This window comes from Pipistrellus hanaki, assembly GCF_964339955.1.
Source record: "Pipistrellus hanaki genome assembly, chromosome: 8".
NCBI lineage: Eukaryota > Metazoa > Chordata > Mammalia > Chiroptera > Vespertilionidae > Pipistrellus > Pipistrellus hanaki.
Window position 1 is genome coordinate 17,425,365 of NC_140510.1, and position 16,394 is coordinate 17,441,758.

At 44.5% G+C, this 16,394-nt stretch overlaps 1 protein-coding gene across 2 annotated transcripts in view; it reads right to left on the bottom strand.

The window, feature by feature from the left end:
• ZRANB3 (zinc finger RANBP2-type containing 3) overlaps positions 1-16,394 on the bottom strand; it is a 163,969-nt gene that overhangs the window by 7,174 nt on the left and 140,401 nt on the right. For both annotated transcript variants that reach the window (XM_084892252.1, XM_084892253.1), the window contains exons 13-18: positions 15,756-16,134; positions 12,992-13,189; positions 11,357-11,448; positions 8,275-8,376; positions 7,019-7,161; positions 169-279 (exon numbers count right to left, since the gene is read on the bottom strand). In XM_084892252.1, the coding sequence (XP_084748378.1) occupies positions 169-279; positions 7,019-7,161; positions 8,275-8,376; positions 11,357-11,448; positions 12,992-13,189; positions 15,756-16,134 (1,025 nt within the window). The remainder of the gene's footprint in view (positions 1-168; positions 280-7,018; positions 7,162-8,274; positions 8,377-11,356; positions 11,449-12,991; positions 13,190-15,755; positions 16,135-16,394) is intronic.

A 16,394-nucleotide genomic window follows, 5' to 3' on the forward strand; every position in this document is an offset into this window, starting at 1 on the left:
TCATGTGCCTCTCAGGGCTGCTAGGAGAACTGAGGGATTGCTGTACTGTGAAAGCTCTTTGGAACGGGTAAGGTGGCCACACAAAGGAAAAGCACAATTACAAAAACGAATGCAAAAGTGGACAGGAGTGGTCTCCGCACTGCTGTGCCAACTGGTAAACGGCCTTACTCTGCCGAAGGGCCCTGCGGCCCAGCCTCCTTGGTGATCAGACGGACGTGGCCCCCGGCGTTCTTCACCTTGTCCCTCGAGGCTGCAGCAACGTCTTCTTTGGTTATGTACCTAAAACAATGACATGTTAGGTGATGTCCTCTCCCTGGTGAGACATTTTCCTGTTCACGTTGCTCCTTACAAAGGCAACAGGAGAGAAAAAGCGAGACCCCAGTCTACTGGCTGTGAGATGCCAAAGTTCGGGGATGACGATTTCTCCCTTTATATTGGTCACCACGTGTGGGAAACACAGCTCTTTCCTCCACGTTAGACTTATTTTTCTAAGAAATTCAAGAGGCATTCAGTTCTACGGACCATTTTCACTTAGAGGAGAAAAGGAGTGGGCGCAGGGATAAGAAATGATGGAGCCCATGTGCATGGACAGCCTTAGGTATGTGTGGTGCAGGAAATCTCTAACAGCTTTCCCCTCTCCTGGCCTCCTTCTAGGTTCACCTTGATCAGTTATCAGAGTGAGTCAGCCAGCACTTCAGGTAAAGTGCTTCTCTTTTTAGTTAAACAGGTTCAATCACATCTTCCCTAATCTCAAGGTTGTTCCCGTTATTGTCAGCCCATCTAGGCTTACAGAACTGCCACTGAAGGGAAGCCACTCTTGCTGTGGGATTCACGGCACCATCACTCCCACCCACGGCTAGGGGCTGGAAGTGAGGAGGAAGATATTCCAATTAAAGGTGATGGGGGAATGTAAGAAGGTGAAATGCAATTACCCAATTAAGTCCTCCTAATTAGCATGGCCCAGTTTCTCTGGTAGTTAACACCTATTATAGTTTTGTGGTTTCTTTTTTTAAATCAGTTCAAACATAAATTTCTTCATTTTTTGAGTACTTCTTTTGGGAGCTTGACAAAATCAAACTTTAATCACAATGGAATAGTTCTGTAATTGTAGGTAAATTTTAGAAATTTGCTTTTATGTTGTTAAGTATATTTAACAATTAATAGATTTCCTTCTTATAAAGTATTTTATTCATTTTCAATTAGGTAATACATACTGCACATATATCAAAATTCAAAAGACAGGCAATAGTGTATTTCTCATTCTTTTCACCTCCCCCAAAGCTACTTCTATTGCCAGTTTTTAACAAATCCTTTTAGAAATATTTTTTTTTTCTGTATACAGGTTATATACTTTATTTATTTATCTCAGTATTTTTACGGACACATAACTCATAGCACTAAATTTAACATTTTAAAATTTACAATCCAGTGCATTTTGCTATATTCACCAGATGTACAGCCATCACCACTACCTGAGTCCAGAACATTTTTATTACCTCAAAAAGAAACCTGAACTCACTACCCTGTTTCCCCGAAAATAAGACAGTGTCTTATATTAATTTTTGCTCCCAAAGATGCGCTAGGTCTTATTTTTAGGGGATGTCTTATTTTTCCATGAAGAAGAATACGGTACACATTTATTGTTAAATGAAAATAAAGGAAATTTATTACCTGTATACGGTACAGTAGTATGGTAGTTGTCAACACAAACCAAACAAACTGTGAATCCTACAGTATCAAGAATTTACTCATTTATTCAATGACAATCATGTCATCATCTTCTGGAACATCATCATAACAATCCAATTCCTGATTTCCTGGTGAATTTCTTGTGACTCTATTTCTTTCAGAATCAGTGGACCAAATCTCTCATGTTTAGCAATAGCATTCTGAGACAGAGCCTAGGGGGACCTTATTTTCGAGGAGATGCCTTATATTTCACTCAGAAGGAAACCTGTAAGTAGGTCCTATTTTCGGAGGATGTCTTATTTTCGGGGAAACATGGTAGCAGACACTCCCCATTTCACTCTTCCCCTTTAAAAACAAACAGTAGCATCATATACACAGTAGTCTTCACCTTGCTCTGTTTACCTAACCATACATCTCAGGATCGCTCCTCAGTACACACAGAGTTTTAAATGGTTGCAATATTCCATTATTTGGATAAACCATGTATCTAACCAGCCTCTGATTAATGGCATTTTGGTTGTTTCAGTCTCTGCTATCACAAACAATGCTATCATAAGTATCCCTATACATGATATTTCCTACATATGAAATAGCTATTAAATAAATTCCCAGAAGTAGAATTGCCAGGTCAGAGTCTTAGTGCTTTAAATTTGGGTAGCTTCTGCCACATTGCTCTCATTGGAGTTTGTTCCAAATACAGCCCCACCAGCAATGAATGAGAGTGCCTGTTTCTTCACACTTCCACTAGCACCAGGTATGTCATTGGAAAACTTCTTGCACCAAAAGGTTGCTGGTTCGATTCCAGGTCAGGACACATGCCTGGGTTGCAGGCTCAATCCCCAGTCCTCAGTAGGGGGAGTATAGGAGGCAGCCCATAGATGTTTAATTCTCACATTGATGTTTCTCTCTCTCCCTCTCCCTAAAAATCAATAAAAATATTTTTTTAAAAATAAACCTCTCTGTCAATGGTGATAGGTATCTCATTATAGCTTTAAGTTTGCATTTCTCCAAGCGAAAGGGTGACTATCTTTTCATACATTTGCATTTCTACTGTGTGTCTCTCTTAAAGCAATAAAGAATTATAGTGAATTCCTTTAAAATTCTCTAATTTTAGTTCATAAACTCCTCCCACCCCCCATTTGTTCAACCATTTTATTCCCTTGACAAAAACAGTTCACTAAAGTATTTCAGTGGGTTCTAAACGAACTAAAAAGCTTCATAGCTTTGAGGGGCGAGGGGATATTAAGTCTTGCCTTAGGTATTATTCAATATTTAAAGGCTTAGAAACCTAATTCAGTGACTATAAAAAGTGCTGAGAAATCTATTCAGAGATTTAGGAACTAAAAATAGCCTTTCCTACAAGAGTTTTTAGCGCAGATTTTTGGAAACCATGGAACAGATCAATCAACTCCAAATGGAGCGGGTAGAGGATAACTTTTCAAACATAGCTGTGAGTTACCAATATTTAATTTTCCACTGAGGTTTGCTATGAAGTTCATGTATGTATATCAACTCTCAAAAGGATTATGGTAAATCCCAATTCTGACAAACAGGGAAGGAAGAACGTTGTCTGCTACACACTTCCTGGATGGGACTGTGGCAGAGGATGGCAAGTTTTGTAAGAAGAGAGGAGTGAGTGTGCTGAGAGTGGTCCTCACCAATGAAGACACTGCTGGCTCCAGCTTGCCCACTGCTTTGGAGATCAGCTGTGGCTGGAGGATAAGTAGTTGGCCTCCTAAACGCAGCAGGGCTCCACCTGAACCAGGCCTCCTCTGCCGAATGGGAACTCACTTAGGAACGGAAACAACGGCTGGTGACCTTGGCTTCCATTCACACTGAAGAGTGAGCTGCTCAGAAGCTGACTGTAGGCCCTGAGCTTGGATGAGCCTGAAAACTGGCGGACAGCACTGAAGGGTAGTAATCTAATTGGGGATTTAGCCACTGCTTTTGGGGGGAATTCCTAAAAATCAGTACCTATTTGTCTTTATTCTAAGGCCATCCCATTTTTTTCAGAGATGAATCTTCTGCCTAGGAAATGAAATGTGGCTGCCGGAGATCTGGAAGTTGAGTGAAGAATGTGCAAACACACTGAGCCCGATGCCAACCTTGGTTCCATTTCTCTAGGAAGGAAACTGGGAGGACAGCGGGGGAAAGGCGTCCGGAGTCTAACCGTCCACACACAGACTTCCACTCAGCGCTGCTGCGCAGCCCTGCCCTCACCCCTGCTCTCAGAGACACATGGTCACTCCACTTGACTGGGACTCAGTGGGGTTGCACGGTGAGATCAGCGTGCTTCCTCCAAGTACCGCCCTCTAAGGGGACACAATTCATTGTCGTGCTCTGCTAAGTCAGTTTCCCTGGAACCCTCCCTCTCTAATCTTTATTTTCTTTTCTCCATTTCCATTGCTAATGATGTCATAAAAAGTCCTCATCTTTTGTACTTCCAAGTCTACTACAATAGTCTTTTTAATTTGTGTGGTAGGTAGAATTTTAAAGACATCTCCCTAGGATTCCTGCCCCCAGTATCCAATCAATAACACATGTAGGTAATGCCTAAAGGGACTTTGCAGATGAAATTAAATTTACTAATCAGCTGACTTTAAGATAGGGAATAATTCCAAGCACAAGGAGTTCACACAACTTTGCTGGTCCTGAGATGTAGGGATCCTTGTGCTAGAACTAGGAAGAAGCCTCTAGAAGCTAAGAGCCACCCCCCCACCCCCTCCCCCAGGTGAGAGTCAACAATGAAACCTAAGTCCTACAACCACAAGGAACTGAATGCTGTCAACCACCTGAATAAGCAATGGATCCTCCCCAGACTATCACTAGAGCCCAGCTGGCCCACATCTTGACCTCAGCTTTATAAAATGCAGAGCAGAGAAACCAGCAGAGAAGCTCAGGCTTCGACTTATAAAACCCCAAGGTGATAAACCACTGTTGCTTTAAGCCACTGAGGTGGTGATAATTTGTCATGGTAACAACAGAAAACTAACTCAACTCGTCTCCCCAACTCGAGTATTATCCTTTCAATCTACCCTTCCAACTGCTGCCAGAATGAGCTCTTAAAAACACAAGTCCAGCGACTTACTCTGCTGCTTGATAACACACGTGATATCTATAAGATATCTATAAGATATCACTGCACATCCTATATAATAAAAGGGTAATACGCAAATCAACCAAATGGCAGAACAACTGGTTGCTATGACCCATACTGACCACCAGGGGGCAGGCACTCAACACAGGAGCTGCCCCCAGCCGGCAGGCCCCAATCACCTAATGGGGAACAGGGAACCAGGGCCGGGCAGGCTGTTGGCAGCCGGGAAAGATGGCCCTGATCACAGGCCAGGCCTATAGGCTGTACCCATGCATGAATTTTGAGTGCCAGGCCTCTAGTAATTTTATAAGTATCTTTGGTTTGTATCAGTGTTATGACTAGCTTTTAGCCTGACCAGTTATCTTTTTCAGAGGGTTTTTTGAGTGATCACCCATATCTGATGGAGAAGAAACTAGAAATGGCTGTGGTTAACTCTGACTGTGGTTATAAAAATGAGAAAATGGAAAGGACTGGAAGAAGTATTGAGAACAATAAAATAGGCATCATGCTTTTTGTTATATGTGTGTGCATATATGTATATATATGTGCATATGTATAAACACACACATATTTTAAATGTATTTTTTATATAAAATGTATGCTCCTGAGAAAAATTCAGTACAGAAGACATTAGGCAAGTGTCCAAAACTGGCAGCTCATAAATAAACCAGCTCAGCAGAGTCATGCAGTATTTTATTTTTAAATCTGAATTTAAATGACGTTAGATGGGTTATGCACTTTACAATGTGCCATGGTTCCATCATCTGCCCCATCTTTTCCTAGTTTTACATCTGACCTCATTCGCTCATTTACAGTTCCTGCTTTGTTTTCATCATTAATTTGTGATCCTGGAGTAAAGTACAAAGTCCCTACTATCTCCACAAGTCCTCTAATCGGTGATCTACAGAAGATCGCTCAGTGGCAGCACTCCTGACACTTTGACCCAGGAAACTGGTTGCTGGGGAGTGCAGTGCCACTCACTGCAGGATTGTTATCAGCACCCCAGGCCTCTGGCCGCTGGGTGTTCCCTGCGGTGTCCCCTGATTTTGACAAACTAAAGTTGTCACCCTGAGGGTAAAACTGGCCCCAGCTGGACCCACTGTCCTGGAGAAACCTCAGGGAAGATTTTCTGAGGTATCCTTCCAGACACTTCCTATGTCAACAACAGCAGTTACATATATTTGTGTCTCCATCCTTTTTATATACTTATTTTTACCCTTAATGAATTTTCACAAGTGTCATTCCCTGTTCTCCCATATGAATATACCACATGCCATATGCTGAAACAGCTGAAGAGATTTTCACTGTGTGGGCATATAATTTAATCAACTACATCCTCTCCTAAACCCGTGGTCGACAAACTGCGGCTTGCGAGCCACATGTGGCTCTTTGGCCCCTTGAGTGTGGCTCTTCCACAAAATGCCACGGCCTGGGCAAGTCTATTTTGAAGAAGTGGCATTAGAAGAAGCTTAAGTTTAAAAAATTTGGCTCTCAAAAGAAATTTCAATCGTTGTACTGTTGATATTTGGCTCTGTTGACTAATGAGTTTGCCGACCACTGTCCTAAACCATTGGTGAATTTTTTTCACCTGTGTGCATAGGGAAGGCCAGAGATCACAAAACGACAGCATGTGGGGGTGAAGGGGTTACAGGGTTTTTCTGCCATGTGGCCTTTGGTGCTTTGTGGTCTCTTCAGAGCAGGAGAGGGCAGCACAGAGCCACCTGCCCTGCCCGGAACCTGCTTCGTGCTGAGGAAAGACTCTACAGAGAGCGGGATCCCACAGGGGACATGGGACCTACGTGAGGCAGAGATGGTTATGATGCCAAGAGAGGAAAGCACATGTATAGGGATTATCATTGGTGCTGACAGAGGCAAACAGCTGCAAACACCAGACGCCTAACCTCTCATTTTGTTTCCAACCACAGGCGTAACCGTGACCTCCACCACTGGGTGGTGGTGCGGCCACCAGAACCAGCTCCCCTGTGCATAGCACCGAGACCCACGGCCGGGATGCAGGGCAGATGGGCCCAGAGGCATGTCCTGCTGTCCTCGAAGGGAAATGTCTTCCTGGGAGCAAGGGTTCCGGGCTGGGTGAGTGCGACTCATGTTGAGAACAGACAACCAAATCTTGGATTTCTTCAGTGGTTACATAAATGCCTCAAACCACACCTCCCCACTAAGAACTAACCACGACAAGTCATAAATACAAAACAGAAAGAGGACTGCCCATACCTTTTTGTGCTATTTGGTTTGGTCTGTTGCTTTGTGGCCTCTTCGAATGCCAGAGCTGGGCTGCAGAACAGTTGCCCGCTCCTCCTCACCACCTTCTGCTTCATGGCTGTGAGGCTGCTCCATTCGCGCACGAACCGCACAATCTGCCGGGAGAGGAGAGGGGAAGCAGAGCACACAGTGGGGCTTTTGAAGTGGGGTTCCTCACAGCGCCGGGCCACTGAGGGGGTGTTATACCCCAAACAGGCTTCTAGTGAAGGCTTTCTTCGGTCTGATGGTTCATCTCTTTCTCCTGACCCACCTACGGCCAGTTCTGCAGGCATCTCCTGGCCCAGAGACTCTGCAAGGCACGTTTCAGGGCGCCTGGCACACGTCCCTGGCACACAGGGCCCAGCTGCAGCAATGTGCTCAGTGAGGCCGACAGAGGCCCCGGGTGGAAGCCATGACCAAGGCAGAGCTGGTCTGGGGACAGCAGGTGTGGCAGTCGTGACCGACAGACACTGCGACACTTGAGAATGGCTTTGAACCCCACGACTTAAGTCATAGCCGTCAATAAACCTGGGCATTTTTATTAGAGTAACATTCACCTCACTTATTGGTCACATACACGTAGCTGGCTATCTTCCGGGAACCTGCGAATCACGATTAGTGACACTGAAGAAGGTACCGGTAAGCCAGTGCTACCTTTCCTTTTAAGACAGGTGCAGCCCACCCATGGGCAATGTTTGATTCCCACTCAAAGGGCAAAACATCATGGCTGTTTTCTTGCAGAAAGCAGTACACTGCATGCTGGGTCTGCCCTGCACACGTTGACCCTCCTTGCGGGGACGGGAAACGGGCCACAGGTGAGCACTGAGGCCTCCCCGGCGGGTGCGTGGCCTGCACTGCAGGCTGGTGCTCTCACCCGGAATCGAGAGTCACCCAGCGTGGCCTCATCTCCGTGCTCAGAACCTGCCAGGTTAGACCTGAGCCTTCACAGAGAAAGTGTGACCTGGCAGAGACAACGATCACGTTGCTACTCCTGGGAATGAGGCATTGAATGTGAGGATGACTCAATTCACAGAAGCAGCAGCCTGGGTGTGCTCGCTCACCAAGGAAACGGAGCTCATATATGGTCTGAGCAGCAGGGTCGCTTGCTGGCGCTGCCGGTGTTGGGAGTTCTGCCACTGGCCATGAGAGCTCCGCTTTTGTTACACTCCAAATGGTCATGAACATTACTCAGATTTTAATTTACAACAAATTCACAGAACTCTTCTTACCAGGGAGCGGTTTTGTTTCAGCTCAAAGCTTGCTGGCAAATCTTCCCAAAGGTCTAATTTTATATCCATAGGAATGAAATTGCAGTTCATCTGGTTTCCATCCTGATTATAGATTAAGAAGGCCTTGTTAATCCATTTTGTCTGTAGGCACCATAATTATGTTAAAAGTAAAGAACTGCATTGTGACATAATAGCCCAGATTCCCAAGATCCCACCCACACAGCCCCCAGGAAGGACGATGAGAGGAGGAGAGAGGGAGGCTCCCCGGGGCCCTCTGAATGCCTCGGTGCATTCACTGCTCAGGGAAACCACCATGCAGAGGGGTAGTCAGCTACACACAGGCTGGAGCAGGAAGTACTTCTTTATAAAGGGGGAGGAGGATCTCTGCATATGAAAACATAGCAACAAGAGTCGAATCATATTTGAACTCTCTGCTAAAAGAAAGAGCTCCAGCTCCCACAATTGCTTTTGGGGGGAAAAAACACAAAGAAATTACCTCCGGATTTAAAGTTTAAATACATAATTGTTGTTCTAAACTCAATCACACTTGGGATTCTGGCTGCAAGGACAGTTCTTTAGAGTTACATGTTTTTTTTTTGTTTTTTTTTTTTAAATATATTTTATTGATTTTGTACAGAGAGAAAGGGAGAGAGATAGAGAGTTAGAAACATCGATGAGAGAGAGTCATCGATCAGCTGCCTCTTGCACACCCCCTACTGGGGATATGCTCGCAACCAAGGTACATGCCCTTGACCGGAATCGAACCTGGGACCCTTCAGTCCCCAAGCCGACGCTCTATCCATTGAGCCAAACCGGTCCCGGCTAGAGTTACATGTTAATGACATAAATGGCTAAATCGCTGTTACTGCTCTTTCTTTCTTTCTTTTTAAAAAAAATATATTTTATTGATTTTTCACAGAGAGGAAGAGAGAGGAATAGAGAGTTAGAAACATCAATGAGAGAGAGTCATCGATCAGCTGCCTCTTGCACACCCCCTACTGGGGATGTGCCCGCAACCAAGGCACATGCTCTTGACAAGAATGGAACCCAGGACCTTTCAGTCCCCAGGCCGACGCTCTATCCACTGAGCCAAACCGTCCCAGCTGTTACTGTTCTTTCTTTAAGCCATATTCTTTTAGGCAGCAGGCTGAGTTTTTATCCAGATTCTACTTTGGCTCCTCGAAGGTCAAAAGGAAAGATTTCACCTCAACTCTGCTGTAGCTGTGAACAGACCTGGTAGCATTTCATCTGCTTTGGGTCTCGTGTGTAGGAAATAACTGAATAAAGTTTTGTGGTAAAGGGACACGTATTTAGAGTAGTCTTACAAATGCACTGGAAGCTGCTAAGAGAGATGTCAAGAACAGGAGGTGGTCATGCTGCCAGGCTGGTGGCCGAGCCAGAAGGGATGGCAAGGCCGTGGCCGCACCTGGCCTGGCAGCTGGCCCCTGTGCCTCTGCCAGGAGCTGGCAGGTTCTCCCCTGCCTTCTCCTGAACCAAAATCAGATGACTCAGGAAGCACAGCTTCCACTGCAGAGAGTAAGACGGGTGACGAGCTAAGGGCTTCTGAATTCCTGTGTGTGCTCTGACCAGTGTCCAACTTTTGGCTTCTTGACCCTCAAGCCCACCTGGGGTCAGTTCCCTGTGGTCCCACGTGATGGTCAGAGAAGCATGGCCTGGTGCTCGCTCTTGAGGGAGCGAGGGTGGTTCAGGCTCAGGTCTGCCTGGGGGAGCAGAGGCGCCCATGGCGCTCCTCCCAGGGCTAGGCCTGGGCTGCGGGCTGCCTGGCTTTGTCTGGGGTCCCTCTCCCGGTGTGGCCCCAGGACAGAGATTGTTGCCGATGAGGAAAGGAGGCTGCTTGGTGATTTTGTATGCATGATCCTCCCCACCTCCTGCTCTTCTAATCTTCAGTTAGAACTAAAAATTATTACATGGAGGCCATCTACCTACATCTATATCTGGTGTAGTAGGTAACATGGCACTGAGCTTGCGCAGCTCCAACCAAAGTTATCTTTAAAAAGGCATTCTTCCGGTAGAATGGCCCATGAGTTTAAAAAGTTATAAATATCATTTTATTATACAGATTAGAAATTTGAAACTGTAGTCCAAACAAAATTATTCATCATTTCAGCAATTTTCCCTCAAATATTCAGACCAGTTAACCTAGGCCGAGGGTTCTCACATGGCCCCCAGCTCTTTTCCGGGATCCACATGTCAAAGAGTTGATGTAAGAACAGTAAAACACGATTTGCCTTTTTCATTCTTATTATGCCAAAATTGTACAGTGGCTTTCCAAGCACAGGCAGATCTGAGAATCCTACTGTCTTCTCTTAAGACTTTAGAGAAAACTGCTACAAATGTAAATGTTCATTAAGTATTATTTTTGTTTTGGAAAAGATAACTATTTTTCATGAAAATATGCTACTGATATAAATATGCATATTTACATTATGGCTACTCTTAAATAAAACAATAAATGAATATTTTAAGTGTTTCCATTTTAATTTTAGATATAGTAGATATCAATACATACAAGCCACATAAACGGAAGCTCTTTGGGGTCCTCAGTGAATGTGGAGTGCAAAGAGGTCCTGAGATAAAGTCTGAGCCCCACCAGCCTGGGCTCCAGCAGGAACCCAGGTATCGCCACGGGGTTCAGTGAACAGATGGGCAGGCGGAGACGCTACTGTCGCTGCTGCTTCAAGTGGTCAGGGCAGGAGCTGGTATTTTATGAGAGGGCACTGTGGCTGGCACTGTGCCAAGTGCTTTGCAGGAATCAGCTCCTTTTATTCTTTTATAGTTCCCCTCCACACATTACAGTGGAAGAAACTGAGGCACGGAGCAATGAAGTAAGGTGACCAAGACTCCACAGCCAGGTCTGAGCTGAGGCTCTGGTGCTGACGTCTGGGCTCCTGACTACTATGCTGGCTGCCTCTGTGACTTACCACTGGGAATTGAGGACTAGCCTTAAGGAGAAAAGGAACCAGGTGCCAATCTTTTTGTTAATAAAATTAAATATCTCATTGAAACATGAAAAAGGAAGCCTTTTGCATGATTCAAGCCACATAAGCGGCATAATGCTTACCTTGGTGTAGAGGTGAATCCGGTCGGTGTTCTTACTTGCACGAAACATTAGGGTGCCGTACACTGGCTGAGGGCCTTCGCTCTTCGACTGTTCTAAGCAAGGAGTTGAAAGAGAACCTGAAGGCTCATCTACAATCAACCCAAAATAGTTCATTTCAGTGCTCTGTGGGCTGGCATGACGAACCAGTTTACCAAGTATATACAAATCTGTGACGGAGAGCATGTGCCTGGGCCTGAACAGGACGCAGGGAGGCAGCTCAGAGCGTGGTCTCCACGGCACCAGCGGCTCTGCACTTTGGCTAGTGACCCAGGAAGAAAGAAACACCTTCAGAAAGAGCCGGGCAGTTACAAGTCAGCCCCGCGGGAGCATTTCCTGCCACCGTGCGTGAAGGAGTCCGACCTCTAGACTTCTGCTAGAGCTGACTGAAGTGGAGGCCGAAAGGGCACCGTCTCCATCAGCAGCAACAACACCACCTCGTGAGGGCCCCCAAGTGCCTGACTCCCTGTGGCTTCGCCTCCTATTCACAAAGGGAAACGAGTGGACACCTTCTCTCCTCATAATCCCTTTTCATTTATTCCTTCCTCAGTCCCACTGACCAATGTATTCTGTAGAAAAGACAGGGTTATCAATGCTGACCTAAATAATAATTACAGTTGACACTTACCAAGTACTTACCATGTTCCATGCACTGGTCTAAACACATATATTAATACCTCTCAGAAATAAGTAGTGCATTATTCAGAGGGGGAAACTGAGGCACATTCCCTTTCCCAAGGCCATGCCATTAGCAAGAGGACTTAGCCCAGTCAGTTACTATGGTCACAAACTGAATAACAAAGAAAATAGCTCCAAGGCACTCACAGTCTCTTGCCAGCTGGCCCATAAAGATAGTGATGCATGACATATAGACTAGTGTTTGCCAACCATTACAGCTATAAATAATAAGTGGAATCAACCCAAAAGCAAGTAAATCTGAAACACTATGTGGTTGGCTCCAAGTGCAGTCATGATTCACATAGTCTTTTATAAAAAAATTAAATTATAGTTAATATACATTATATTAGTCTCCGGTATCCAACATAGTTATTCAGCATTTACATCCTTAACAAAGTGATCAATTGATTCGTGCAGTCTTGAAATTATGTTCCCCAGAAAAATTTTCTTTACCGAAAACACACAAAACCCCAAACCCTAAATTTAAATATGCCAATTAGTTGTAGGCTTTTAAAAGAAATTCATGCATAAAGAATTAATTATCTGCTAATGGCTGTTAATCATCTGCCAACCTTATCATCTGGCCCCAGAGAACCTCCCAAATATCCACACCACCCAGTTGCTGGGCGTGGGCCGCTGGGTGAATGGACCGGGGTTGCTGTGTGAATGGACCGGCCGCTGTGCGGAGGGCGGGCCTGAGGCGGGCAGCAGGTCTGGAGCAGGACAGCCAGGCGCTGGTTCTGCTCTCCGGTGATGTCTGAGTGCCAGCAGCTCTGTTCTCCCTGCTACCTGGTTTTTATTTTTAATATAAACGAGAATACGAGGAACCCAGAACCAGGTAGTGATCACAAATCTACTATCAGCATCATGTGTCTAAGCACCTGGGTAATGTCTGGACAATGGAAATTGGAGCAAACTTACCATCACCGGGCGGGGGTGTGAGTCCATCGTCTCTCCTGATTTTCGATATTTCTTCCTTGCTCTCAGCCAACGGTTCCGGTTCTGTCTGTACAAGCACTCGTTTTTCATCGTCAGAATTAGTGCAAATGCTTTTGGACGTGTCTTTCTGAGAATCATCTTCCTCATTTTTGTTTTTATCCTGGGTATAATGTAGGCTATCTATTTGTAGAATTATAAAAATCAAACATAAAATTTATATATACATTAGATGAAGTCATTATTTACTTTAAGCCCAGTTTGAAAAGGAAAGTTTAAAAAATCACAGTAGTTCTTATAGAAAGAAGCGAAGTCACCAATGTTTGCTCATCCTCTGGAAACATGTATTGAGCCACTAAACACCAAGTTCTACTCTAGGTGCTGGAGAGGGAGCAAGGACAAGACAGATGCGTCCCGCTCCCCGGAGATTCCACTCTAAGAGGCAGAGGTAGACAGTAGGCAGGTAAACAAATAAGTAGGGCCTCTTCAGGTAAAACAGGGTTTTGTAAGTAAGGAGATGGTCAGCAAGGCCCAGCTCTAGGAAGAGCCCCATTTGAGCTGAGAGCTGTCCATGCGTCTAGGAAGCCTGGCCCCGAGTCTGTATTCTTGGGTTAGATTGTGCCTGTAGCTAGAAGGTATTAGAGGGCTTTAGGCAAAGGAAGACATTGACCTAAGTCTTTAAAGGCTCACTCTGCCTGCTGTATAGAGAAGAGCCACAAGGGAGAAGAGTAGACAGGCCACTAAGGTCTGAGAGCGAGAAAACGGTGGATTCTAGAGGGTGGTAGCAACAAGATAAAGTGGCCGGAATCAAGAGAATTTGATGGATCAAATGTGGGAGGAGAGAAAGGAATCAAGAATGCCACCTAGGTTTTTAGCATGATATAGGGAAGAGAGAGGAAGAGAAGATTTGGGTGTTGGTGGTGAATCAACAATTACAGTTTGGACATGCTAAGCTTGAGGTACCCATTAGAGCAAGCATGTCAGACTCGTGGCCCTCGGGCTGCATGCTGCCTGCAAGGAATCTGGGCATATAACTGTAAGATGTCAAGTGTAAACTATCAATTTTAAGAACAAAGCACAAGAGAAGTGTTACATATTAGCAAATATAAGTGCTTATTACTATACTGTATCAAATCCCATCTAATGTGCTAGAATCTGCATGAGCAACCTCCACAGGAATGGAGGGCTCCTTTGATTTTTGGATTCCACCATTTCCTCAAAGTGTTATATGGCAGGCAAGGACTTAAAATTTAGATAGATTAGAAATAATTCTGTGGTTCAATACTTTTGGGGTATATCCAAATTAAGATTGAAAATCACTATGACAAATTACAGTAACATCAATCTAATAATAACTTTTATGTAAGTAATATCACTGTTATTAGAATATATGTTTCTCTTTGAACAGACAGTTGCTTGCTCACAAAAGGCATTTTGTTTTTGTTTGGACTGCTTGGGCGTTTGCTTATTAAATCATGGGTCTAGAAACATTCGTTGTTGCTCTTGGTATAATCACAAAGAAAAATCAGAACTATTAAACCCTGTTAAACTATAATTTTTGTTGCTAAATCGCTCAACTTACGTACTTACTGTGAACGGACATTACTTCGTAGTCACAAGATACTTTATTTTTACTGCCTGTAGCAGTTGGAAGTTGAATGAGATAATGCAAATTGTGAGAGAGATGATATGGGATAAGCTTGTGGTTCTAATTTAGTTCACAGACAACAGGTGTCCACGTTACAAATATACCCGCCCAGATGGCAGCCTTGTCAGTTTGGGTAGGAACACCCAGAAATGAAAGAGGAAAGACTCAGCTACTGATTACACTTTCTCTCAAATCAAAGCTAAGATGGAGGGAAGAATGACAGGCAAGGAGGAACGGCAGTTTCAGCTTCAACTTGGCTGCGTCTTTGTTAATGTTAATACTCTGAAGAATTCACCTGTGACGGAAAAGGAGATGTGAACAATTCTTACCCTTGATAAAACAAAATGACTTCTTCCAGGTTCCAAAACTGTCAACTTGGTACTTTGAGTTACCACAAAAAATGACCTCTCACACAGGAGAATTGGCAACAAAAGGCATATGAATGATCTTTTTCTTAAGACAACCAGGTATTAATAACATTCCAAAAGCAAAGCATCAGGAAATGGCATCTTATGCTATAAGAACATACTCTGAGGTATGTTTATCATTTCTACTTTTAAAATAGCATGCTTTAAAAAAGAATGAACTCATAAAACATTATCAAATCAGTTCTTTAAAAAGACCTATAGAGGGATTTCTATGATTGTTATGCCAGAAACATGGCCCAGTGGATATTTTACTAGACAAAGAAGCGACACTGGGTAATTTTTTTTATATGAATAAAAATAATGTATAATTTCTTTAAAATCAAGTATTATCCTCTGAGTAAAGAAAACAGCAGGTCTATGACTATCAGGCATATTTGCTGCCATAGCAACAGAGCTTCTATTCCTGCCCACTGAATTCACATCCTGCTGGCATTAATCATAAATGTCCATTTGTGCCAAATTAATGCCAGGCCACGGGCGCCGGGGGCCCACAATTCCTGACGGAGCCAGGAGCTTTCCACATTCCACCAGGGGACACATTCCCTTCACATGTGCAGCTGTTCCTCCAGCTTAAAGCTGAAGGCAGTGCCGCATCACACTGCCCTCCGAGGCAGCCGTGGTCTCCAAGACCACAGGCTACCTGGAAACACCCGGCCGGGGCCCGCGTACTCACCAGCACGGCCGGGATTCCCACACACCTCACAGTAAGGCAGCAGTGCGTTGTTGATGTAGGTGCAGAAACCACACTGCCAGTCCTCCCGGGGCGGGGCGGGCGCGGTGGCCTGGGCCAGAGCTGTGGTTTTCGGGGCCCAGGCCGCCTGTGGGGGGCTGCAGCGGCCTTCGGGGGTGCCTGACTTCCATCTTTTAGCTTCAGGTTCAAAACTGTTTTCAACATCAGTGGTATCTCTTGTAGGTATTTTTCCAGGGCCTGGTGGCAGTACAGTCTTTTTCTCATGGAACACCTTTGATTCATCACAGGAGGTCACCAAGTTCATTTTTTTAGGTTTGGGTGAAAAGAAAGATCGAATATCGTGCTGTTTTTCTTTTTCAAACTAGAAAAAAAAAAAACAGTTATCAAATTAACAAGCAATCTAGCATGTGCTTCCCAATGAAACAGCTTGACAAACTGCTTTCATGAGCCATGTCTTTTCTCCTTTTGAGTACGTTGTTGGGAATGATTTCCGTTTTTCTGGGACTCTTCATATATTTGTAGATGCAGAATATCACTCACACATCCATATACTTCCTGCGTGTGATTTTTATTTTATTTTAGCATTTACAACGTGCCAAGCACTTTACATCTATTCACTCC